This window comes from Mus caroli, unplaced genomic scaffold (genome assembly GCF_978045245.1).
Source record: "Mus caroli unplaced genomic scaffold, Mus_caroli_1 scaffold_13, whole genome shotgun sequence".
Lineage (NCBI taxonomy): Eukaryota > Metazoa > Chordata > Mammalia > Rodentia > Muridae > Mus > Mus caroli.
Window position 1 is genome coordinate 112243361 of NW_028227268.1, and position 26020 is coordinate 112269380.

General features: G+C 39.5%; 1 protein-coding gene across 1 annotated transcript in view; it reads right to left on the reverse strand.

The window, feature by feature from the left end:
- Vwc2 (von Willebrand factor C domain containing 2) overlaps positions 1-26020 on the reverse strand; it is a 141657-nt gene that overhangs the window by 83850 nt on the left and 31787 nt on the right. Inside the window, exon 3 of the mRNA XM_021178107.3 lies at positions 23975-24104. Within this exon, the coding sequence (XP_021033766.1) occupies positions 23975-24104 (130 nt within the window). The remainder of the gene's footprint in view (positions 1-23974; positions 24105-26020) is intronic.

Consider the following 26020-nt stretch of genomic DNA (forward strand, 5'->3'; position numbering starts at 1 on the left):
AGAGAAAGAGGAACACTCCTCCATTGCTGGTGGGATTGCAAGTTGGTAGAACCACTGTGGAAATCAGTTTGGCAGTTCCTCAGGAAATTAGATACAGCACTACTGGAGGATCCAGCAAGTGGTAACTCCTGGGCATATAACCAGAAGATGCTCCAACTTTTAATAAGGACACATGCTCCACTATGTTCATAGCAGCCTTATTTATAATAACCAGAAACCTCAAGAGACGAATGGATACAGAAAATGTGGTGCATTTACACAATGGAATACTACTTAGCTATTAAAAACAACCACTTCATGAAATTCACAGGCAAATGGATGGAACTTGAAAATATCATCCTGAGTGAGGTAACCCAGACACTATTCTTTACCTTCCTTTTCTTGGGTACTGACTTCTAAAAGAGTATGTTTAAGAGGAAATTCTTATACAAGTTTATACAAACTCTACTATTAAGCGGTGGTTTAAATGAGAATGGCCCATATAAGCTCCTGTGTTTGAATACTCTGTCCCTAGTCTGTGAAACTGTTTGGGAAGGATTAAGAGGTGTGGCTTTGTTGGAGGAGGTGAGTCAGTAGTGTGGTCTTGAGGTTTCAAAACACTTGTACTATTCCAAGTGTGCTATCTGCTTCCTGTGCTTCAGACTCAGATGTGAGCTCTTAGCTGCTACTGGAGTCATGCTCCTTGCCATGATAGCGATGGACTGACTCCTATTTTCAGGAACCATACAGCCCCAAATAATATGTTACTTCTATAAGGTACCTTGCCATGGTGTTTTGTCTCAACAATAGAAATGTAATGAATATATACTGGAGCTGAAAAAGTATATATTAAAACCGAGTTTCCTAGAATGTGATTTATAGTAGCATGAGGATCCAGAGCTAAATATCATTCATCCTCCAATATAGAGAGTTTGAGGCCAGCCTGGACTACATGGGATTCTATCTCAAAAACAACATTGATATTTAACCAAGCCTGTTCAGAAACAACTATTTTATTGCCATCAAGTAATACAACTCTTTAAATAGCATTAACATTGTCTTATGGTCTAGAGATCATATCAAAATGGTTTAAACTACATAGTGTGGTATTGGTCAAAAGAAAATCAGGGGATATTTTGAGTAAGTGACAGGGGTCCTGGATCCCATCCCACACATTCTAAGAAGTGACTGTAGATGCTTTTCTGTGATTAAATTACTCAAAAAGAAGTCATCCCTTAATTCAGAATTCTACTCTGAGAGAAACAGCACAGTGCATCTCTGGTCTGTGGTCCAGCTTGGCCCATGGAGCAAGTGGAAGGACAGCTGACATGTTACGACTCCCTCCCTCCTAGGACTCCTGCCACTTAAGCTTGTGAACTGCACCTCTGAGTCAGATTGTCAGTGGTCACCTTTTGTGTATGTCCCAGGAGATGAAGCTTTGGCAGTATGAAAGGTTGTAGATGCAGTGTGAAGATGAGGGAAAGAATCAGGAACAGGGGTGAGACACAGTTTATTTTCTGTATTGATGGTATATAAAATAACTGTATTTCTTTGCCACACAAGACAAATTGTCTTAGCTGACATTTTTTTTAAAGAAATTGTTAGTAATGAAACATTTCAGGAGTAGTTTAAAGACTTGTTCTCATCAACTGATCTTCATTTTAATCATTAAAAAATTATATCCTCAGCCAGGCGGTGGTGGTGCATGTCTTTAATCCCAGCACTTGGGAGGCAGAGGCAGGCAGATTTCTGAGTTCGAGGCCAGCCTGGTCTACAAAGTGAGTTCCAGGACAGCCAAGGCTACACAGAGAAACCCTGATTCAAAACAAAACAAAACAAAACAAAAACCAAAAAAAAATTATATCCTCTATAATGCTCTTCTATCATAGGAATAGACTAGATAAAAATGAATTCTTTAAAAACAAATATCCTTTTATTCTTTCTCTGCTTATAAAACCTTAATAAAGGAGCCTTTCCTGAAGGCTTCTATTACCCATGGGAGCCAGAGGGGAGAGTCTCAGCATCTTTATTACTCTAAGGCTACACTTTAGATCGTGACTGTCAGGCTACTGCGGCGATCATTGTTCATGGAGCCCAGAGAATGGTCATAGTCTCTTGCCAGGAGTTTCTTGCACTCCAGTGTCTCAGCGATGCACAGAGCCTGCAGGCTACAGATGTCTGAGCTATTTTTAAGTGCTTTTTAAAAATAAGCATTTCCTTCAAGGGCTCCAGAGCAATCCATATGGCAGGGTCTCCCCAAGATAAGGACAGGATGCTTGTTATCTCTAACTCCACCCTACTTCAAAGGGATTAAACTTGATATTAAGGAAGAACAGAATATAAAGGAGCTGAAGACAATTAGAAATTATCCTGGAGAACTCTCTGTCTTCCTTTTATTTATCTAGAAATTAAACACAGCCTCCATACCTCTCTTCACCAGGGAGAACAAAGGTTGGCCTCTCATAATAGCTTTGACCTCTCATGGGTCTGGAGGTAGAACAAGAGGAATCTATAATAATGAGCTTCACTAATAGCCTTGTTGTCCAGGTATTCACCTTCTCACAGTTGCTTATCTTAGAGATTCAAACTCTATCCCTTTGTTTTGTGACTTCTTACTCTAAAATTGGGCATCTTTGTTGAGTATGTCATATAATCTAGAATCCAGTGCCACTACTGGAAAACTACTTACTCCCAATTTCATATGGAAATGCTCACCAACAACATTCTGTTCCTTGCCTCTTAGCAGTCTGTGGTTTGTAACAGAGCACATGGCAATTGTGAACTTCTAGTTTTGCTCTACAGCAGATAGAGTTTACACTGTAACCCCCACACGGCTGTGTGTCAGCTTCTATGTCTTTTGTACTTTGGTTGGTACAGCAGTGTAGGGCAGAGAACAGAAATGAGCAAGCACTGGCTCCAGGATTTTTGGCTTTCATGCATTTCATTTCTCCTCTTTGAAATTTACTTAGGAAGCATGCCCAGTACTAAATCAGGGTTGATCCAGAGGCTCTGAAAATGAAGAAAACTGAAATCGACCTCACCCGTAACAGAAAGTACATTTATTGCTATGAGGGGCCATCAACCTTCCCACAGAAATGAAGGTAGTACCTCATGGGGGTGGGGAAGCCAGAGTTTATAGATGGAGTTGGTTCCAGACAAGGGAATACATGGCTTTTCTAAGAATGGGCAGTTGGATGGACAGCAGGGGCTTTCCAAGAATGGAGGGTTTAGCTTGGGATGGGATTCTTTTTATCAGGGAGGGGGACAGATGTTCACCTTAGGAGAGGGGGTGATTCATTTGTTCAGGAGGCCACACAGTCCTCCACTCAGTATTTGGTGGCTCTACTTAAGAGGTGAAATCTAGTGTATTCCTTTATTCATATCCTAGTCTGCTCCTTGACTAACTACACGTTTGTTCAAACAGTTACTATCTTAACCAGGATACAGCAGCCAGGTCTGTCGGGGTTTCTGTGTACTCACTCCTCCAAGACACATGTGGTTCTTATCTGGAAAATTCTTGGTGTTCCTAATTAAAGAATTGGCAACAATTCTCTCCCATTCCATATGGTACTACTTTACTCAGTGATGGCTGATGTGCTTTCCAGAGACACTCAGTGGATGTGTGATTAAAGATACATTCAGTTCACAGCTGTCAGGATTAGCAAGTAGTAAGCACTTGTCAGTGAAAGTATTGGGTTTAGAAAAGATGAGATAGAGGAGCCATGTTCAGAAGTGAGGGCTTATGGGAACCTCCTAGGGCCATGGACTCTTACACTTGAAGTTTATCTTCATGAAAATGAAATACAAGTCTGGGTTTGACTGTTAGGTAAGAGCAGAGTGTGTCTTCCATCAACAGGGAACACATTGTGCATTCCTTGGATGCCCCTATGGAACCTTGCTTTGAATATTCATTGGCTCATACTCCTGGAGAAGGAGACAGATTGGATAAGTCATCCATAGGATTATTTGTCTTCAGACTGTCTGCCATTGACAGGTCATTTCTACCAGGAGGTGTCCTATGTAAGTGTTTTAGATGCATTTCAAGTTACCTCCAGTAATAGTGCCATTGATCATGGCAAAGCTATCTGTCTTGGGTTGAATGGCTTTATTGTGTATTGTGACAATTGATTCCCTTTGGCATAGCATACAGACTAGGGAAATTTTAAAGCACTGTATTAAGGACCAAGCAGCTTCTAACAGATGAATAATGATGGATGACAAGAACATGAATGTACAATCTCTGGGAGGTCTGGCCTATGCAGTTCATCCAGAATATAAGTTTCTTTCACAGGGCTGGTCTACCTGCTGCACAAACGGCTATAGTGTTTTCAGCACGAGTTTTGAAGGCTTATTGAAAGGAAGGTTGCCAATACATGCTACTCTTTTGTTTCTTGAGATGAAGTGTCACTGTAGTGCCTAGATTGCTTTCAAAGTAAGTATTACTCTTTAAAGAAACCAAAATTTCAGGTAAAGCCCTAGGGCACAAGAGGTGGGAAGGAAGCAGTCTTGAGTCTTGGTCTCAATAGTAGGCCTGTGACTTATTTAGTCCTCACAATAATTCTACAAGGGATGCACAGAAGACTATGCCTATTTTACCAGATTCCTTGATCTGATGTGAGATCCCTTGGCTTGGAGCTAGACCACTGTGATGTCTCCCATCTTACTCCATGTACCCTGTCACAGTGGTCTAAAACCACGCCAAGGAGTTTTACACCAGAGCAAGAAATCGGGTCTAACCTGACAGTTCTGAGGGTTGCATAAAGCACACCTAAAACTTGGTCTTCCACCAAGAATGCTATTATGGTTGGTTTTAATACCAAATGACTACAGATTCAAGTCACTGGAGTAGTGTCCCGAATGCCCTTGTTGATGTAGAAGACACACCTCAACTGTGGCAGCACTTTCTAATATGCACTACGGATAAAAGAGGTATGACAGAAGGAAACTCATCTTGCCTCTTGGTCACTTGGCCTTCCTTACCACCGAGTTCATTCGATGCTAATACTGATTTCTCTGTTTATGTCAGTGTTTTTGAGCTTTCATCATGGATTAGGGACCAGTGGGTCTCCAGGAATTTTCTGGGCTTCCAGAGTGAGATTGGGACTGGCAAGCTACTCAGGCTTGTGGACTAAGCAACTGCGAGTTGTCAGGCCCCATACAGTGATAGACAACCACTGTGAGACTGCTCAGTAGGAATACTCTGACTGCTGATGTTCCCAGCTCAAGGAATGAGCATCTACTGGTTTCTCAGACCCCTCCCCCCCACAAACACACACTATTGCTTCTGTTGCTCAAGAAAATCCTGACAAATATACTTGCCTACCCTGAAGGCCCTACCCCCCAGATTACTTTCATGGGTAAAGGCTGTTGACAGTCATTTGAGATGCAGGTGGCCATCCTCTGCCCTACAGAGGAAAAAAAGCCAAAGGTCACTAAATCCCAGAACTTGCCCTGGGATCAGGCCACAGAATGCTTCCAATCCCTGGCCAATCTGGAAAGCTCTGCTTCCCCTGTGGGGCAGTGGACCTTGAGAAGTAGCCTGGTCCTCAGTTGAACTAAGGATAGAAGCCCTGGAGATTCTGAAGGGATGGTAGGAGCTTTGTCTGTCCTATGGCAGATCTGACATGAGACCTACAATACTACATTACCCCCCCACTTCACCAACACACAAGAAACCATATATAAAGCCTGCCTCCTGCTCTGTTTTTTGCTGCTTCTCTTCTGAGTAGAGATAGCCACACTCTTGTGTCTTTCTCAATAAATCTCTCGTGTGAGGTTTGTTGTGTGTTGTGCCTAGAGGAGGCAGCAACCCCACTCATTCTTTGGGTTGGACCCTTCCATATCTATCATTAGTGGAGAATGCCCTACAGACTTGCCTACAGGCAATCTGGGTAGAGTAATTTTCTCAGTTGAGGTTTGTCCACATAACCCTAGCATGTGTCAAGTTAACAAGAAACCAACCAGGACACTAGTCATCTGAAGTCTGTCTATTTGTCATTTTATTTTCTGAGGCATAGAGAAGAATAGTAAGGCAATTTTTTTGCTGAATGAATTTATAGAGAATTTCAAAATTCATCCTTGAATTTAACTATCAGGAAACATCTACATATGTATCTACAGTTCCAGATACAAAAAGAGGTTTCAGAAAGATGAGGTTATTTGAATGTCACACTCTGGAGACCTTTCTGTATAGATGGCAGTTCACCAACTGATTTTGATGTCAGTGACTGTAAATCACCAGGAACTATTTATGTCTGAAGTTATTTGCTATAAAGGCAGAGAAATATAACATATTGTAGAAAATATGCTATTTAATCTATTTTCAAATTTAAATGTTCAATACTGAAAACTGAAGTATCCTTTCCTCTAAATTAAATGAATGGGAGTTTAGAAAGGTTAAAATAAAACCAGAATGAATCGGCGCAACCTTTTGTTGAACAACATGGCAATATATCAGATCGTAAAAATGTTCCAAGCATCTAGTTTTATCAGCCCACTCCTGGGAATGTGTTCTAATAATTCAAAAGCAAACCAAGGCTACATATACAGTGAAGTTACTGTGGAATGGGAGTTTTTCCTGTTCCCCTCCCCTCTTTTATCATAATTCAAGCAGAACCACAAACACACATTATTTACAAGGCAGACTCCCCTCTAGACCATGAGCTCATTATGGGCAAGATGCCATAACTTGATCCATGTCTGTACTTACAGAGAAATAAATGGTAAGGAACTCAGTTTTATAAATAATGATCAAAATGTACATACACATACACACACACATACCACATGCAAACACACCTCTCCAAAAGTTGAACTAAATGCTGAGGAAAGCACATTTGTCATGGTGTCTTTAGATTCCTACACTCACAATACAGCATGACTGAGACTTGTAGGTGCTGAGGACAGTCAGCTGCATAAGAGACAGACACCTCTGGAAGCAGGGCATGGAAAGTTTCTCCAGTGAGGACTTGTGAACATGCCTTGAGAGATTCAAAAAGGGTTACTAAGAGACAAAATGACATGATGGAGGGACACCTGGGCTAGTTCTCAGCAAGGCCAAAAGGGCACAGAGTAAAACTGAAGTACGGCAGTGGCCATGCCTAGCAGACTAGGAGTTTTTGTTTGTCTTTGTTTTTTGTTGTTTGTTTTGTTTGTAACCTTAGCAGACCAGATTTAAAACCACAGACAAGAACTATATTTAAACCCAGAAAAATATTAATACTAATAAGCTGGTAGCAGCTGTTTGTGGGTAGCCTTCCTTAGCTTACATGTTTTTAAAAAGATCGTGCTTGGTGGCACAGCCTGGTCCATCTTGTGAGACACTGGACGAACAAAGACTGTACCATTATTTGTGAACACAGCCATTTTTTTTATTAGATATTTTCTTTATTTACATTTCAATGCTATCCTGAAAGTTCCCTATATCCTCCCCCCCGCCCTACTCCCCTACCCACCCACTCCCACTTTTTGGCCCTGGCGTTTCCCTATACTGGGGCATAGAAAGTTTGCATTACCAAGGGGCCTCTCTTCCCAATGATGGCCAACTAGGCCATCCTCTGCTACATATGCAGCTAGAGACATGAGCTCTGGGGGTACTGGGTAGTTCATATTGTTGTTCCAGCTATAGGGTTGCAGACCCCTTCAGCTCCTTGGGTGCTTTTTCTAGCTTCTCCACTGGGGGCCCTGCGTTCTAGCCTATAGATGACTGTGAGCATCCACTTCTGTATTTGCCAGGCACTGGCATAGCCTCATACAAGACGGCTATATCAGGGTCCCTTCAGCAAAATCTTGCTGGCATATGCAATAGTATCTGGGTTTGGTGGCTCATTATGGGATGGATCCCTGGGTGAAACATAATAAACCTTATGGGTGGGATAGTCTCTGGATAGTCCATCCTTTCCTCTTAGCTCCAAACTTTGTCTCTGTAACTCCTTCCATGTTTTTTTTTTTTGTTCCCTATTCTAAGGAGGAATGAAGTATCCACATGGTCTTCTTTCTTCTTGATTTTCTTGTGTTTTGCAAATCATATCTTGGGTATTCTAAGTTTCTGGCCTAATATCCACTTATCAGTGAGTGCATATCTAATGACTTCTTTTGTGATTGGGTTACCTCACTAAGGTTCTTAAAATTGCAAAGGAAGGCTGTTTGTTATTCTAAAGGTCTGAGGTGGAAACAAGCCAACTTCCCCTGAAGCTTCTTTGTCTGCCTTGTTATAAGGGAGAATAGTTGGCTATTCTTGTTATTCTGAAGATATAAGATTGAAGCCTGGAGCAGACAACATAAAAACAGAAATAATATGCAACTGAAAGAAATAGTTACACAAGGAACCAGAAATGTGGGAAAGCTGTGTTCCTGCAGCAAGGAAATCACATAGTTTACTAAGTAAAACAGTAATTGCCACTCCCTTTTAAAGGATAAATGGGATAATATCAGAAGAATTTCTATACAAGCAAAATGGACATAAATGTGGACACGCATGGGAGAAGAAAGTTAGCACTTTGGAGTTGAGTTTCGGACTTTTAAGAAGTTAAATGACACTTTAGATATTTAAATTTTATTTATGTATTCATTGCTAGGAGATCTGATGACTAGAGCATTTTCTAGGCCTTTGTACCAAGAAAAGCAGAATTAGGTTTCTCTTTGTAGGTAAGGTTTATTATGTTTCTCTGTATTCTGGCTCTAAGACATCTATAAAACTTGGTCTAATAAGTAACTGCACAGAATGAGAGAAAACATTTCTCTTTTAAGGTTTTCCAGCTTAATTTGCCAGTTAGATGTCATTTTTCTCTTTGACCTGGTACTTTCAGAATAAACAATTACATTATGTGTTTTTATAAATTCTCAAATCTCAAGGAAAACATGAAAAATGACTAATTGTACATTTAATTCTCAAAATAATTTTATTTCACATTGAAGGCCTTAGAATTCTACTGGGTTCTTCTCTCATTAAATCTGACAAGGAAGAAATATCCAACTAGAGCGGAAAAATGTGAGTACAGGCCAGCAGTGCTTTACACAGTTTGGGTTTATTTAGATCAGCTCTGAAATACCTGAGAAGCAAGGCTAGTTCATCTTAAAAATTCAAAGGCTGTGGCCCCAGCCTAGCTCTTGTGATTTAGAAACTCTAGATCAGGGATCTGGAAGTCAGCTTTCAAGTTCAACTTGTGCATATGCTGCCTTCTCAGCCAATGGTATGAGGGAACAGATGGACTATGCATAGAAATACAGTGCCTGCAAGAGATCGGGCACTTTTCCTGACTTTGATTCTTTCTGTCTTTTCATAGTCATGCTTGTGAAGTTGAATCATAAAGTAGAAAAGCCTAGATGCATTGAGAAGCCCAGAGCCTGAAGGAAGACACGAGGTATCTGTTGTACAAGAGGAGAGGTATCAGAGCTGAGCAGGGGTTGGTGGGGGGAAGGACAGCCATGGTCTAAATTTGGACTCTGGAGTGTAAAGAAGAAATACATTTGGTTATTGACTTCTGGTACAGGTCTATACTTGCTAGCCTTTGCAGCTTCTTTTTCAAGGTCAAAATAAAATAAACATAAGTTGTTATGTAACAATCTGAGGTTCAGTGGGATGGAACTCTCTGAACTTCTGCTTCTTCTGCTTCTTATTGTTGCTTTGTTTGATTCACTAATTGGTTCTTTGATCAAATAACTCTGTGAAAGTTAATTTTTTTGTTTCAAAACGATTAAAAAGCATATATTCAAAAAGGTCTTAAGGATAAGAGGCATAAACAGGAATAGTTTTTATATAATTATCAAGGGCATCAGACCTATTATAGAATAGTTGATCTCTGAAGGAAAATGAAAATCTGGAACCAAGAGAAGCCTTAGGCTGTGAGTCAAGGAAACTGCCCAAACTTTATTGTGGTGATCTCTAAATGAGAAATGTCCTCCGTAGGCTCATGCAGTACACTTGAATACTCAGTTCTCAGTTGGTAGTGCTGTTTGGGGAGGTTATAGAACTTTTGGAGGTGGATCCTTGCCAAAGAAAGTATGTCACTGAAGGCAAGCTTTGAGTGTTCGTGGTCTTACCCTACTCATGCTCTTGGCTTCCTTCAGCTTGCATGACTTCCCCACCCTGAGAGACGCTCCCCTTGGAACTGTCAGCCAAAATAAACTCTTCCTTCTAAAACTTACTTTTGGTCATGGTGTTATCACAGCAGCAGGCCTGTAACTCGTACACTTCCCTTGCCTTCTTTTTAAGTGATCACCAGCATTTTTAGGAGCTCCTTTCAGGTATACCTCACATGGGATAGATCTTGACCCGTGGTAATATTGTAACTTAACAATTTTTTAAGTTTACTTATCTTCTAATGATGTTTCAAATAAATCAAATATATCATCTTTTAAAGCTGGCTACGAAGTGGTAGCACATAGCTGTGGTTCTTCCCTTTGTATTATTAAATAACATGCATTTATTTGGATATGGTACCTTTTGGGTATCAGTCCATTGATAGACATTTCTGATTGTTTAGTGGTCAAGAGGAATGCAGCTGGGTATGGTAGCTCAAGCCTATAATGCGAGCACTTCAGAGGTGAAGGAAGAGGGTCAGGAGTTCAAGCCCAGCTTCAGTTGCCTAAGATCTTAGCTGAGGAACAGAAAATAATCCTGTTACAAGCATTTCTACACATTGCCTTGTGAGAACACATGCATGTAGTTTCCTAGGACAGAGTTCTAGGAATGAATGATTGAGATATGTGGTAGGTTTTGCCTTCATTTTGAAAGAAACTATCAGCTGGTTTCCACGGTGGATGCTGTTTGGCATACCACCAGCCATGCGGAGGGTTTTAGCTTTTCCTCATTTCCAGCACTGGTTGGTCTGCCTTTTCACAATAACTGTTTTTATATATTTCATTATTTTTCCTTCTGCTTTTATTTCCCCGAAGGCTAATGAGAACATCAAGTGCAGTTGGTTGCATCTGTTCTTCCCTAAGTAGATATTTAAGTCCTTGACTCAATTTCAATATGCTTTCCTTTAAACTGAGTGAGTTTCTTATGAGTCTAGATACAAGAATGTTATCAGGCATATCATTTCAAACTATTTTCTCACAATCGATGGTTTTTACTTTAATTATTATTAGTTGTATGTTTTGAATCGCAAAATAATTTAAATTTTCATGATGTTCAATGTTTGCTTACTTCTTATGGACTGTGATTTTTACATCTAATCTAAGAACTTTGCCTAATCTAAACATAAAGTATTCTCCTCCTACCCAAAGGAATAAGATTTTAAACACCTTTAGGTAACTTTCTGGTACACATTTGTTTGCAGATGACATGATTTAAGGGTCTAAGTTTTCATCTCTTCCTTCTTTTTAATCACGTGATTATAGCACTGTCTTTGCAGAATTTGCTGGGAAGGCTATTTTCTACCCCATTAAAGTGTCTTATCCTGCTTAAAAATAAAAAGGCAAGAATTTATATCTTCTTTTTTGTTTTTCCAAATATAGATTCCATATATTATTCTTATGTTTGTGTCATTTAAATTCAACTATCATTTGTTATATATTTAATATATTTAATGTATTGAAAATTCAATGCATTCATAATATGCATGTTTTATAATATGAACATGTTCATTTATGTCTGCATGGATATCTATCTATCTATCCATCTATCTATTATATATAATATATATCTGCATGTGTATGTGTGTTTATTATACACATATAAGCACACATAATCTTTTTGCCAAGCATGGTGGCTCATGGTAATGTCTATGATCCTAGTACTAAGGCTTCTGAGGCAACAAGATGACCATAAAATTGAGGCTATTTTATAGTCACTTTGAGGCCAGTCTGAGCTACACAGTGAGATACTGTTTCCAAACAAAGAAACAAATATCATTCCACCAATATTTCCTTCAATATCCTTACAATTCTCCAGTATGCTCTGAAGGTGAGAAGTGAATGACATTTTCCCAGTTTTGTTAGTTTTGATGATGGTTTGTCCATCATTCATGAGTTTTAGGGTCAGCCTATCAATTTTTGTAAATAGGTATGTTGGATTGTATAAGAATGGCATTGAATTTATTATCCAGTTTATGAAGAATTATCATCTTAACAATATTGAAATTTTTAATTAGAAATAGTTTTTTTCTAGTATATGAGATACCTATTTAATTATTTTTAATTTTTTTCAGTAATATTTTGCAGGTTTTAGTGCACATATCTTATAATTAAAAAAGACATTTATACTCTTAGATCATCTATTCTTCTGATATTAGAATAAATGAAATTATTTTATTTGATTTTCCTTGAGGCAAAGACTTTCTTTGTAGCCCCAGTTGATTTCAATCTACAACCTTCTTGCCTTACCCTTCACTGTGTGGTAGCAATATGGTATCACTGAAGGTGCACTAAGGGATAGTTGTCACCTCTTGGCTAAAAGAATGGAATCTACCTCTGGGTGGAGATATGCCAGTCTCTTCCCTTAAACATTAATCCAGTTAGGCTAGCCAACTGCCTAATCAAGGAATCCATGCCAAGAAAGGGGGACCCACCTTAAGAGATAGGAGGATTAAATATCTCTTTATGGAAATAATTTCCTTTCCAGCGTTCCTACCCACTAGTACAGTCTCTTATAGGGCCAATATGCATTTTCATAACCAGTCAGCTTTTCTGAATGACTCAGAAAAATGTAATTGTTCCTTTCCCACCTGTTAGCTTTCTTAAGCATGCTTCTCATAACAATTGTCCTTCATTGTCTCTAAAGTTCTCCTCACTACCATGTGGCTGCTTCTAGTTTATTAATTTACATTCTAAATGTTGCCCCCTCCAGGTCACCCTCCCAGAGTTCTTTACCCTATCCTCCATTCCCTTCACCTCTGAGAAGATATCCTCTCCCTGCATCCATCTTCCCTGGGGCATCAAGTCTCTACAAGATTAGGTGCATCCTCTCCCATTGAGGCCAGACAAAGCAGTCCTCTGCTACATATGTCCTAGGGGCTTTCAACCAACCTGGATATGCTCATTGGTTGGTAGTTTAGCCTCTGTGAGTTCCTAGGGGTCTGGTTTAGTTGATACTATTGGTCTTCCTGTCTAAAAGAATGCAGGGACACAAATGGAATATAGCCTGAAGGAAAGGCTATCCAGTGACCAGCCTAATTTGGGATCCATCCCATGGGCACTCACCAAACCCTGACACTATTAATGATACTATATGGTGCTTGCAGGCAGGAGCCTAGCATGGCTGTCCTCTGAAATGCTCTACCAACAGCTGACTGAGACATGCAGATACTTATGGCTAACCATTGGACTGAGCCTGGAGACCACTATGGAAGAGTTAAGAGAAGGGTTAAAGGGACTAAAGGGAAGGGAGACCCTATAGGAAGACCAACAGTAGCTGCTTCTTTATGTGGCTGACTTTCTTGATGGCTAAACTCCAGCAGTGTGGATTTTCTCCTCTTCTACAGGCAGCTGTTGGGACTTAAACCTTGTCTGCTATGGGGTTTTTTAAATTCTAATAGAACTGAACTCAAGGTGCCATTTGTTAATAAAAACAAGAACCCCAAAAGAGGTCCCCATTTCGCTAGCATTGACTGATCATTTTTGAAGGCATTTAGCCAAATTTTTGATAACACACAGTATACAGGTCTAGTATATGCTATGTAAATTGATTTACTTACTTGGGATCCCTATTTATTAACTCTTATAAGTTTTTGCAAGTTCTCTGAAAAATTTCATATTCAGATTTATGATCTCTCTCCCTCTCTCCGCCCCTCTTCTCTACCTCCTTTCCACTCTCAATGTTACATTGATACTACATTGATGAGTATAAGAGACAACCGGATTTGCTTGTTTTGCTCTATGATCTAAAGATTCAGACGCACTGTGGGAACAATCATGCAAGTCACCAGTGGTGAAATATTTACTTATCAACTTGCAAATGCTAAAAGCATTAGCCATGATTGAATGTTGGATTTTTCAAATAAGTTTTCTGTACCAGTTGAGACCTGTGACTTTTGTTTCCTTTACCTTGCTAATGCAGTAATTCATTCATTGATTTCTCGGATGTTAAGTCAACATTGCATCTCTAGGCTACACCCACTTGTTACAGTGCAACATCATTTTTATTGTATGGAGTTCAGATTACCAGTGCATTCTTAAAGATTTTTCCATCGTGTTTATAAAGAATTTTCCTACAGTTTTCTTTGGGGTACAGCACACTGCTGTAACAATGTCAGCATTAGAATCAATGGAAAACTAAGTTGGGGAGTTCCTTTTTGCCACTTTTTCTTGACTTGATTTGTGAAGAGGCATTATTATTCTTTTACTTATTTCAGAAAATTCACTAGGGAAAGCACTCAGCCTGGCTTTTATTTGTAGAAAAAAAAAGTTTTGCAGATTATGGTGAAGCAGTTTGCCTTGAAAGCCATCTTATAGTAAAGACAAACTAGGCTCATGCCTGCTCATAATAAAATCTGTTTCTTAAGGTTTGGCCTATGCCTCACTTGTAGCCTTAACTAAAATGGTTCTGTACTGACTATTCCAGGAAATGGCAACCATGATTTTGTTTCAAAACAAAGGTTATTATAACCATCTGTTGTAATGTCTACATTGCTATGACTAGTTTGCTATGTTCTGATTAATTAATTGAGCCATGATGATTTGGATCAGAGGTCTTTCTCCACATTTCTTTGAGATTTAAATTCATTTGAATTTTTGCATTTTGAGGTATTTGTCCATTTCTTTCAACTTTTCTAATATGCTGTTGCAAAGCTTTCTCTAGTATTGGGTTTTGGTTATTGTTCATCGTGGAGGATTGTTAGTGGTATCCTTATATTGTTCTTCAAGTCTAGTGGAATCTGTGTTAATTTTGTTACAAATAACTTTCATAGAATTATCAACTTGGTTCCAATAATTCTCTTCTATGCGTTTGTATCTTCTATATAATTGAGCTTTGCTTATGTTATATTGGATTCTGTCCTCTGAATGTTTTTCTGTGATCTGTTGTTTTGACATTAGTTTCTTACAGGCAGAAGTTTACAGCTTGTAACTGACTTGGTTGATGAAGCCCTATGGTAGCTTACAGCTGCTCCATCAACTACATCAGAGGCTTTTCACTTTGTATCAGTTGCAGGTATAACCAAAAATCTCTGTGATTTTTTTTCTATCCACAGGCAATTCGATATATAACAGTTTGATTACTTAATGTTTTCTGATTTCTTAGATTGTCTTGTTTGCTGCTGTTAAATCTAAGTTGATTCTGTTGAATTCTGTCATGTAAAAAAATACACGTTGTGTAGTTATGTCTGTCAAGCTTATTGGCGATTGTTCTACGACTTAGTCATTGCTCTCTCTCACATGATAACCATCTTCAATTGGCCAAATGAGCACCTCCAGTTGGGCTGTGTATTCATACCTTTAGCAGGTAGTGTAAGTCTCCTATAATCTGGTTAATTTTTTGTCTAGATGGTTTACTAACTATTGTTTACTAAAAATTGTAAATATAATTACTTATTTTTTCTCTCCTTTGAATTCTTTAAGCTTATTTCATGTATTTTGGGATTTACTGCTAAAAGTATATATACATTTTGATTTCTTTGTTTCTTATGGTTTGTTCCTATTTCTCCTCTTGTGCCTTTTTAAAAAGTTGTAAGCTTTTGTGTTTCATGCTTATTTTCTTTGTTGGTTGTCTTAGTGGTCGAGAAACTTCAAGATATATCTTTATAACAATGGACTTTATGTTGGTATTAGTTAATTTTACACTCTCAGTGCAAAATTCAATATGAAGTCCCACAACCTCAGCTCCCAATACCTATGCTTACTGTATAGAAGTTCAGTGAGTTGGTGTCCTGATCATCCTACTGGTGTTTCTGCCCGGCTACAGGAGGTGGCCCCATATTCCCACTGCTGTGAGTTTCAGCTTAGGTCATCCCATTGATTCTTGGGAGCTTCTCTTATCCCAGATCTCTGGTACTTCCCAGAAATGCACCCCTCCCCCAGTCAGTTGCAAATTTCCATTCATTCTCATGGCCACCTGGCCATCTCCCCACACCTGATTCTGAACCCCCCATTCTGCTTCCCATTCATTCTCCCACCTGGTTCCCTTCCTTCATCTGCCTATGACTATTTCATTCCCGCTTCATAAAATCCTTTGCCTGAGTCTTCCTCCTTGATTAGCTTCTTTGGGTCTGTGAAGTATAGCAAGGATATCCTGTATTTTATGGCTAATATCCACTTATAAGTGAGTACATACCATGTATGTCCTTTGGGGTCTGGGCTAACTCACTCAGGATGATATTCTCAAGTTCCATCCATGGAAAACTCATGATGACTTTGTTTTTAACAGCTGAATAGTATTCCTTTGTGTAGACATTTTCTTTATCCATTCTTCATTTGAGGGACATCTAGGTTGTTTCCAGTTATTGGTTATTACAAATAAAGCTGCTATGAACATAGCTAAGCAAGTGTCCCTGTGGTATAATGAGATATCTTTTGGGTATATGCTCAGGAGTGGTATAGCTGTGTCTTGAGGTAGAACTGTTCCCAGTTTTCTGAAAAACTGCCAAATTGACTTCCAAAAAGGTCATACAAATTTGCACTCGCACCAGTAGTGGAGGAGTGTGCTATCTCTTAAGTTTTTGCTCTTAACCATTCTGACCAGTGTAAGATAGAAACTCATGTCTTTTGTTGTTGTTGTTGTTGTTTTTGTTGTTGTTGTTTTGGGAGTTCCCTGATGATTAAGGACTTTGAACATTTCTTTAAATGTTTCTCAGCCATTTGAGATTCCTTTGTTAAGAACTCTCTGTTTAGCTCTATACTGGACACTAACCCACCTACAAAGCTTTCAATCCCAAATTGTGCAGAAGAATGGGAGTGCCTACAAGAAGTGCAGAGATGGGAGATGGAGCCTAGACTGGGGGAATTGCCCAATCAGAGACCCATCCCATGGGCAAGTACCAATCCCTGATACTATTAATGATACATTGTTATGCTTTTAGATGGGTACCTAGCATGGCTGTCCTCTGAGATGTTCCACCCAGCAGCTGGCTCAGACAGATTGGATGGAGCTCTGGGACTCTTATGGAAGAGTTGGAAGAAGGATTTAGGGGGTCCCAAAGGGGATAGGAATTCCACAGGAAGACCAACAGAGCCAACTAACCAGGACTCTTGGGGCTCTCAAAGACTGAACTACCAATCAAAGTGCATACACGGTCTGGACCTAGGTCCCCTGCACATATACAGCATATGTGCAGCTCTATCTTCATGTGGATCCTGAACAGCTGGAGTGGGGAGTATCCCTAAAGCTATTGCCTGTCTGTAGTATCTATTCCCCTAGTTCAGTGTCTTGTCTGGCCTCAGCAGGAGAAGAAGCACCTAATCCTGCAGAGACTTGATGTACCAGGGTGGGGGATACCCAGGTCGGGGTGTCCATTCTCTCAGGGGAGAAGGGCGGGGAGGGGAGGGACTGTGGAAAGGGAGACTGGGGGTAGGGACAGGGATTGGGATGTAAATTGAATAAATTAAAAAATATGTTGAGTGAGTTGTAGAGATTTGGGGTCTGGCATCTTGGTGAGCTTTTTTTTTTTATTGAATTGCAAGCTTTTACATAGTATAAGTTCACAAAATTGAAACAAATGAAAATATTGACATATTTACTTAACTCTGAGGTGAGGAATCTTTTCCTTTGATTTTTTTCCCTTCTTACATGTGATGTAAAGACAGGCACTTTAATGGGACTGTGGTGTGAGGAAATGGTGATAGAGTCTGCTATGTAAACCACACTGAGAATAGGTACCTCTCTGGTGCCAGAGGCTTGGAACTCTTTCTGCCTATCTCTGCTCTTTCAATGTACTGCACTCACAGATACTTGTCAGATAAATGTATTGCATATATTTTCTCATGATACATGGTGGGGGCCACTTTGAACTTGTTAATAGGATTATTTGATAAACACACACTCTTTTAATAAATTATCATCTTATCAGTCTTTTCCATATGGCTGGTGCTTTTGGTACACCAGTAAGTTAATTTTCACCTGTTGAACATCATGAAGGTCCTCTCCTATCTTTCCCTCCAAAATTATTAGTTTCACTTTCCATACTTAAATTTGAAACCTATGGTAATTCAGAATTTTCTCCTCTTTTTTTATGTGCGATATGAAAATAAAATCCCAAGATTTTCTTTTTAACTCATCTGCTAATAAGTTAGCCAAGCATAATTTCTTGGATTGATCTTCCCTTTGCCCAGCGTGCCTGAGGATTGGCTGAATCACATAGCATGCAGGTTTTGCGTAACCTATTCTGTTTTATAGATAATCATTTAGGGCTATGTAACACTATGCTCATGACCATTACTTTTATAAGTTCTTTTATCTCACCTGTGCAGTCTCAGTTGTTCTTGCATAGTTTTGACTCGTATATTCCTGTTTGCTTTTTTGAAACAGTCCAATGACTTTTAAAGTAATAATAATAAAATATAATTTTAATGGAAGTCTATTGGATCAGTAGATCCCTTTAAAGCAGTTCAATGTCTTTATTGAGTTTTCCTGTCTGTGCTATGGTGAATTCCTCCAGCAAACCCTCATGGGATTCTTTTAGTAAACTTTATTATTCTAGGCATGGAGATGCAGCACAATTTAGTAAGATGTACTTCTATTCCTTTTATAATCATGATGTTACTTGATACTGTTCCTTATGTAATTCATTTCCACGTGCTTAATGTGAGTATATGGGAAAACATTTTCTGTTGATGGTATTCAAGATTGAGCTCAGGCCTCAGAGATTGCAAGCAAGCATTCTAACTTTGACCTCTATCTCTTGCCCTTGCTTTTGTTTTTCTTTTCTTTCAGGAGAGTCTTGCTAAATTCCTCAGGTTGGTCTTAAACTGACCATCTTTTGTCTTTCCCTATTGTGTGGCTAGAATTACAGACATAGGCAGCTGGTTTTTATAAACTGACCTGGCTAAACTCTCTTCTTAACAGCTAATTCATCCTGATATTTTGATATTTTTAGTTTTATAGAGGCATCTATAGATAATGGCAGACTGTTCTTATGAGACACCTACTATTGCTTCTGTAAAATTGTAGAATCTTGCAATAGTAAAGATTCTCTTGTGAGATGCTCTGAATAGAAGCCCACCTACATCAATTTTATTTCAGCAACACTCTCAGTCTTTCCTGCAGTTATATCCTATTTCTTATACTCAGGAAAACAAACAAAATTCTGCCTTATTTTCTCTCAGTGCTTCTCATATATTTTACAAAAGTACACCTAATGGTTTGAAATTTTAGTGTTTATCCTAAAATATCACATTTTCCATGCTTATCCAAAAAGTATATTTTCTCATGAAAATCAAAGTGTAAATAACCATTATCAAGTGACTCTGAGACTTTAAGGAAGAAATAAGCTTTATGCCCCATGCCTTTCTGCTTCTGGCGCACAGCATGCTCTCCTTTTGCTACTAAGGTTTTCCATTTCTGAGAAGCACTGTTAATCTTAACACTGGGCATCCTTCTTACTAGCTCTCCTACTTTGTAACTGTACAGTGAGACTATAGGACAACACACAGAACAGAGATCTAATCACTGGTGGAAGCCATATGCCTATGTCATGCTGACAAACATGCCCATAACAAAGGTAAATAAGAGGCAGGGTGCTGTGAACTTCTGAAGTGCATTTACCATCAGAGAAAGCCTGAGTTCCTTAAGAGGAGATAAAGAGTGTCATAATTCATTCTTTTTATTTAAAAAAAAAGGACATTGAGAGATTGAACTGCACAAGTCAATAAAGTAAATTGATTAAAACATACTTGTTTTGTGATCATTTATTCATACTCAAGACATTCTTGGTTTCAAACCTTTGCCCTTTTGATGCAAGTGACTGACAGTCAGCAACTGAATTGCAAACTGAATTGCAGTTTCCCCTTTACCAGGAGAAGAGCTGTTTATTGCTGTAGGTTAAATTAAACTGGTATGAAGATAATGGGCTATTCTTTAGATATCAGGGTTAAACCTCACTGCTTCATCCAAGCTAAGTCTACCCAAACATTTAGTTTCATATATACCATCTACTTTTGATATCCTATAATCAACTACATATAAAAAACAATCATTTCATATAAAACCATCATTTAGTGTGGGGGAGGCAGGGCTGGACTACTGTAAATTATACATTAACTTTGGTGAGTTTTCACAGACCATCCATCTCCAACACACAGAATTTACTTGCAAGCACTTTTTAAAGTTAGATTTTTGACCCCTTCCTAGGTCAGAGTGTCTTAAAAAGCAAAGACCTCAAAGTCAAGAACTCTCTGATGAGAGCTATACAGTAAGATCTGTTTCAATGCTTTTATAGTTATAGTCCTTAAAATAAGAAGTTATTGCTATTTGGTATAATCGACTCAAATCTCCTAATACAAAGCTTTCCATAAATAAATCTAGTTTATAAGAATATTGTCTTAGTTATTGTTTCTATTACTGAGAAGAGGTATGATGACCAAGGCAACTCTTACAAACGACAACATTTAATTGGGGCTGGTTTGCAGGTTCTGTTTATTATTACCATGGTGGGAAGCATGGTAACATTCAGGTACACATGGTGCTGGAAGAGGTGAGAGTTCTATGTCTTAATCCAAAAGAAGCCAGGAACAGACTGTCTCCCAGGCATCTAGGAAGAGGGTCTCAAAGCCCACCCCCAAAATGACACACTTCCTCCAACATGGCCAAACCTACTCCAACAAGGCTATTCTTAATAGTGCCACTGGCTGGGCCAAGAATATTCAAACCACCACAAATATCACCATACTTCAAAAGTTTTTAATAGGCTAACAACCATGCCTTGCCTTAATCTCTACTCACTCTAAAAGCATATGAACAACCAATGGATGAATATTTAGAAGTTTACTATCAAGGCAGCCACCAAGTACATACTTCCCAGTCCATTATTTCAGTAGTAAAACACAGCAAATCTTGACTTTATTTGCTTTATAGCTCTTATTTTTAAAATGTATCTTGTTCATCCAAACAACAAGACTATATCTAAAATGATAAAAAAATTTTGAATGCAGATAGAAATAAATTACATTGAATATTTATAATCTTTAAAATTTACTTTCATTTTTAGTTATGCCTGTGTATAACTGTAAATACAAATGCCTCAAAAGACAGAGATATTGAATCCCTCTGGAGCTGGAGTTACAGGTGGCTACCTAGAGTGGTCCTGGGAATAACTGGAATCTGCTTTGGAAGAATAGCATATGCCCTTAACTCTTGATCTAGCTCATAAGCTCACATTATTGCAACAGATGGCAATGAATCCCTTCAAATATCTTTTAAAGATCTTTGGAAGACTCTGCCCCTTAACTGGGATAAGTCCTATGGGCAAAACAAACCATAAAGAAACCTGTCTCTACTCAGAAAATTTCCTACTTGTAGTGGGAGGAAGGGAAACTACCCTTGTGCAAATGAGCATAGTACCAAAAGTACTGGGCCACACATTTACAGAGGTGTATTATAAGATATGTGTGTTTGAGGGGAGGAGGGGGAAAGAGCTAAAAGTCGAAAAATATATGTCAAACATAAATAGCATGCAAATGTAAAGAGAGTAGGTAACTGCTCACTGGACACTTTCTTTAACTTTCCACTGGTTTGGATGTCCTTTTTTCTCAGTGTAAAACACACAGGGATTGAAATTCCGACTTTCTATCTATTGAAGCCATGCCAACTGGGATTCCAAGGCTAGCTAATTCCAACACATTGTTATCAATTGTAACTAACAAGAGAAACTCTGAGTATGTCAGACACTTAGTTTACAAGGTATCATTGGTGAGAGGGCAAGAGAGTTTAAGCTCTGCCTGACTATCTTTTGGCTGGAGAAGAGGTCTCTCTTCAGCCTCTCATCTCCCAGCAGGGAGTTGAAGCCATGGCAGCCTTGGCCATCTCCTGACCACGTGGAAGTCTTGACTAGTTCTTTGCCTGTCTGGTGTACTATTGCATATCAGCTCTAAGGGACACTCTGCTAGCCTTACTGCCTGACCTCCATTTCTCCTTCTTCACTTTCATTCTCTTACTGTTTATTTACACGAGTAAAGTAAGTTATTTCAATTCCCCAGAACAGTGCCTTAGTGTTTAACATTCTCTTTTCACATTTAATTTTTTACATTTGAAATAAAAATATAAAAATATATCACTTCTTCCTTCTCTTTTTTCCCCTCCAGTTCCTCCAGCATAATCATCCCTTCAACTCATCCCACATTTCCCCCATGCACAAAATTTATAGTCTTTTTTTATTTGGTTATCATTGTTATATACATAAATGTAAAATGTGTGATATCTATCTGTCTGTAGACACACACACACACACACACACACACACACACACACACACACACACATATATATATATATATATATATATATCTCCCACTGAGTCCATTTTGTTGTTTGTGTATATACAGTTCCAGGTCAGACAACTTTGCATTAGACAATAATTAATTGGAGGGGCATCCCTTGGCTATGCTAATTCTTCTTTCCCGAGCAGTGATTAGTTTCCTGTCTTTCTATTTTCCATTCCTTCTTAAAAGAATATGCTTGAGGGGCTTTAGAAAAAGGTTCATGAGTGAAGAGGACTAACTGCACTTCCAGCGGACCTAGGTTCAATTCCCAGAACCCATGTGGTAGCTCACATCCAGCTGTGATTTCAGTTCCAGGGGACACTGTACTCTGGCCTTGGAGGGTACCAGACATGCAAGTGACACACAAACATACATACATACATACATACATACATACATACATGCAGACACAGTGCCCATATACATACAATACTGAAAAATACACTTGACTTCCAAGGCTTCTCCGTTCTCACCAAATAGAATATGCCTCATAGTCTTATCATAAGTGCACCATCAGCTTCACAGGAAACACTCTGTAACTCCTTTCTCTGAACACTGTCCACTCATGGTCAGGAGACTGAACATGCCAGCCTCCACAGCTATAAATTTCTAACACATTGACCTTGTGCTTTCAAGGATACCCATCTTCAGCAGGAACTCCCTTTCCTCTTCAATTTATATATTTTAAGATTTACACAATGTGTTGTATGGAAATTTAGATATGTGCATATACCTGGTTTTAATGGCGTGGCTCAAGACTCAAAATTGGAAAACAACTTATACTCCTGTTAATCATGAATGTAAATCTCACTTGCAGTTTATGAGGCCTTGGTCCAGAAGCACCCATGTTTACAGACATCACAAATTAGCCCTGCAATACTCCCATATGCCCCCATCCCTAGATGCATATGATAAGCAATAAATCAACAAAGTCCAGAAAGTCTGATCATAACATTAGCGAAGATACTGAGATACTGGACCACTGGGCAGATCTATTTCTGCTCTCTTCAAAGCTGCCTTCTATGTCTTAAACAATGACACAATTGAGTTATAAACTTCTGGGCCCCTCTGGTACAGAATGCACCTTCATTAAACACCCTCCTGGAGAGTCACACTCATATAGCCCTACTTCCTTCATTCAAGATAGGCAAGTACCCTTCCTTGACCAAGACTTCCTATTGCTTCTTTTCATAAAGCAGGTCTGGCTTTTGATGTGCCAAGAATAAAAGGAACCAGTCTTCCTAACTAATTTGCTTTTGAAAAATATTCAATTATGTTTCTAGTGTAATTCACTTAATCATGAAAGGTAAATGAGCTCAACAAACATGTTCAATTTGTTTTGGAAAGAGAGAAGGCTTTGCAAGAACAAAGTTAAATTAAAATAAGCTGTTCTCCTCTATGGTGGGATTGAATTCCTCCCTGCCCCCAAACTTCTTAACATCTATAAAGCATAAAACAGATACCAGAAAGACAGAATGCCTTGGCACACAGCAAGTCCCACCTGTACCTACCCCTGACTGATAGTCCAATTGACAGGGTGAGGACACATCCATGGAAACCCATACATGCCTACATATTTACTGGCATGAGCAGAGAAAGGGCTGGGGCTGGGGGCTCACACCATCCCCATGGTTAGTGTTCCACCTACCGTTTTTGCAGATCGGGCAGCACTGATCAGGCTCATATACGGGGTCCACACATTCCGTCTGGGGACACGCCGACACTGTGCACAGCACTTCACCATTGGCTTCACAGCGACACCGTTCACATGGAGACACCTGAGACACAAGCCCATATTCAGGGTCACACCTCCCTTACACAGTCCTTACCCTATAAAGTCATATCTTTATTTTTTAGTGATGAAGATATCCCTGTGTTTAAATGCTTGGAACCAGTATTTTTCCAAATGTGGACATAATAAGGTATTTATAGGTTACCATGGGCTTAAATAAAGGCATTCACTAGGGCTAGTGGCTGTGCTCAGCCTTTCATCCGCAGTTGGGGCAGCTTTCAGCTAAAGTGACTTCTTTATAAGCATCTATTTGAAAAAATATTTCTGTTGCTTCTAAAATCAAATTATTACTGATTTCTTGCTCAATAAAACCTTACTTTTCCACAGCCCTGTTAACTCTGTATTCACTTAACCTCCCATGGATCATTCCCAGTATTTATCAGAACAGGTGCTCAGTGGGAAGGGAAAGCACAAGGCACTCACATGGTCTTCTGAGGCTTGGAGCCCCTTGCCAGGAGCTGGGAAACTCTGATGTACTGGAGCTCTTAGAGTGACACTAAGTGCCCTCCTGAAATGGTTGGCCCTGTTTACTGGTAAAGAACCCAAGATGTGGAGGGATTAAACAACTTGCCTTTGCCAGATCTCCCAAGGGATCAAGCCGAGATGCCCCAGAGGGCTCTTGACTGTAGGTCTATGATGGTTCTTCTTTCTCTAAGGTCCTAGAGGATCATCCATGTCATTAGTGGTACCATGTTCTTATTGGAACCAAGGCTTTAAGAGATATCAGGGTCTCTGTCTGTCTGCCTCTCTTTTTCTCTGTGTGTGTGTTTGTTTCTCTCTCTCTCTCTCTCTCTCTCTCTCTCTCTCTCTCTCTCTCTCTCTCTCTCTCTGTAGATACCCAAAGAGACAGAGAGATGCTGCATAGAGAGAGGGGGAGAGATAAAGAGAGAGACAGAGATAGCGGAGGGAAGGAGAGAGAGAGAGAGAGAGAGAGAGAGAGAGAGAGAGAGAGAGAGAGAGAAGAGAAGAGAGAAAAGAGAGAAGAGGCTTAAAATATTCACAATAGCCCATAATAAAATGCTGGCTTACTTTGCAAGTTGAAACCAAGTTCACAATATAAAGGAACAATTTTAAGAAGTATTCTTGGCATAGTATAGTTTGGGGGAATTTTGCCATTGCTGCTTTTCACAGTTTTCTGTGGTTACAGCATTGCATCTCTAACTCAAAGCAGATGTAGACAGTAAGTAGCATTAGGAAACTATTGTGAGTTTTTAAAGCAAAGACCTTGAGTTGCAAGAGAAACTGTCAAGTGCATGTCAGATCCTTTAGCTGGAAGGACTTCAGGCAGAAGCCAAGAAGCCCAGATGGTGTGGATTAGAGATGCAGAGCCATGCTGCCCCAGGGGAGCAGAGGTTGAATTAGCAAGGGTCAGGAAGGTCAGGTATCTGCATATGTCCTTAGGAAGCTGCTCAATAGCTAGACACCCACCCTTCAGCTAGGTCACCTTCTAGGTAGAGAGAGTGAAGCTACACACGGGCTGGACTGAAAGCAGACAAAATGGGGTGTGTGTCATGTTCTTAGGTAAAATATGCTCTTGAAAATTAGACTGTTCCCCCTATTTAGGCAGAAGACTATGGAAATTGGGTGGTCAGAAATGTGTGTGATTTTCGCAGAAGTGTGAGACTGCATTGCTATGCAGGAGACAGGAACATGGGCACTGAATGGGCAGTTCTGAAGGGGATCTGGGTCCTGGGCAAAGTGGGAACCCCATTACCATTCATGAAAGACTGACATGTAGGAATTAGGTATCTGTAACCTGCTGGTGGACTTGCGCCTAGGTGGTAGCAGCAGGGCACAGGGCACTTGAGGGACCAACAGAGATAGGAAACTTCCTCATATCAGCTTCTCTTTGTAGGAGCTGGGATGGCCTAAGCCTGGGATTGGAGTAAAGTCGGCCCCAAT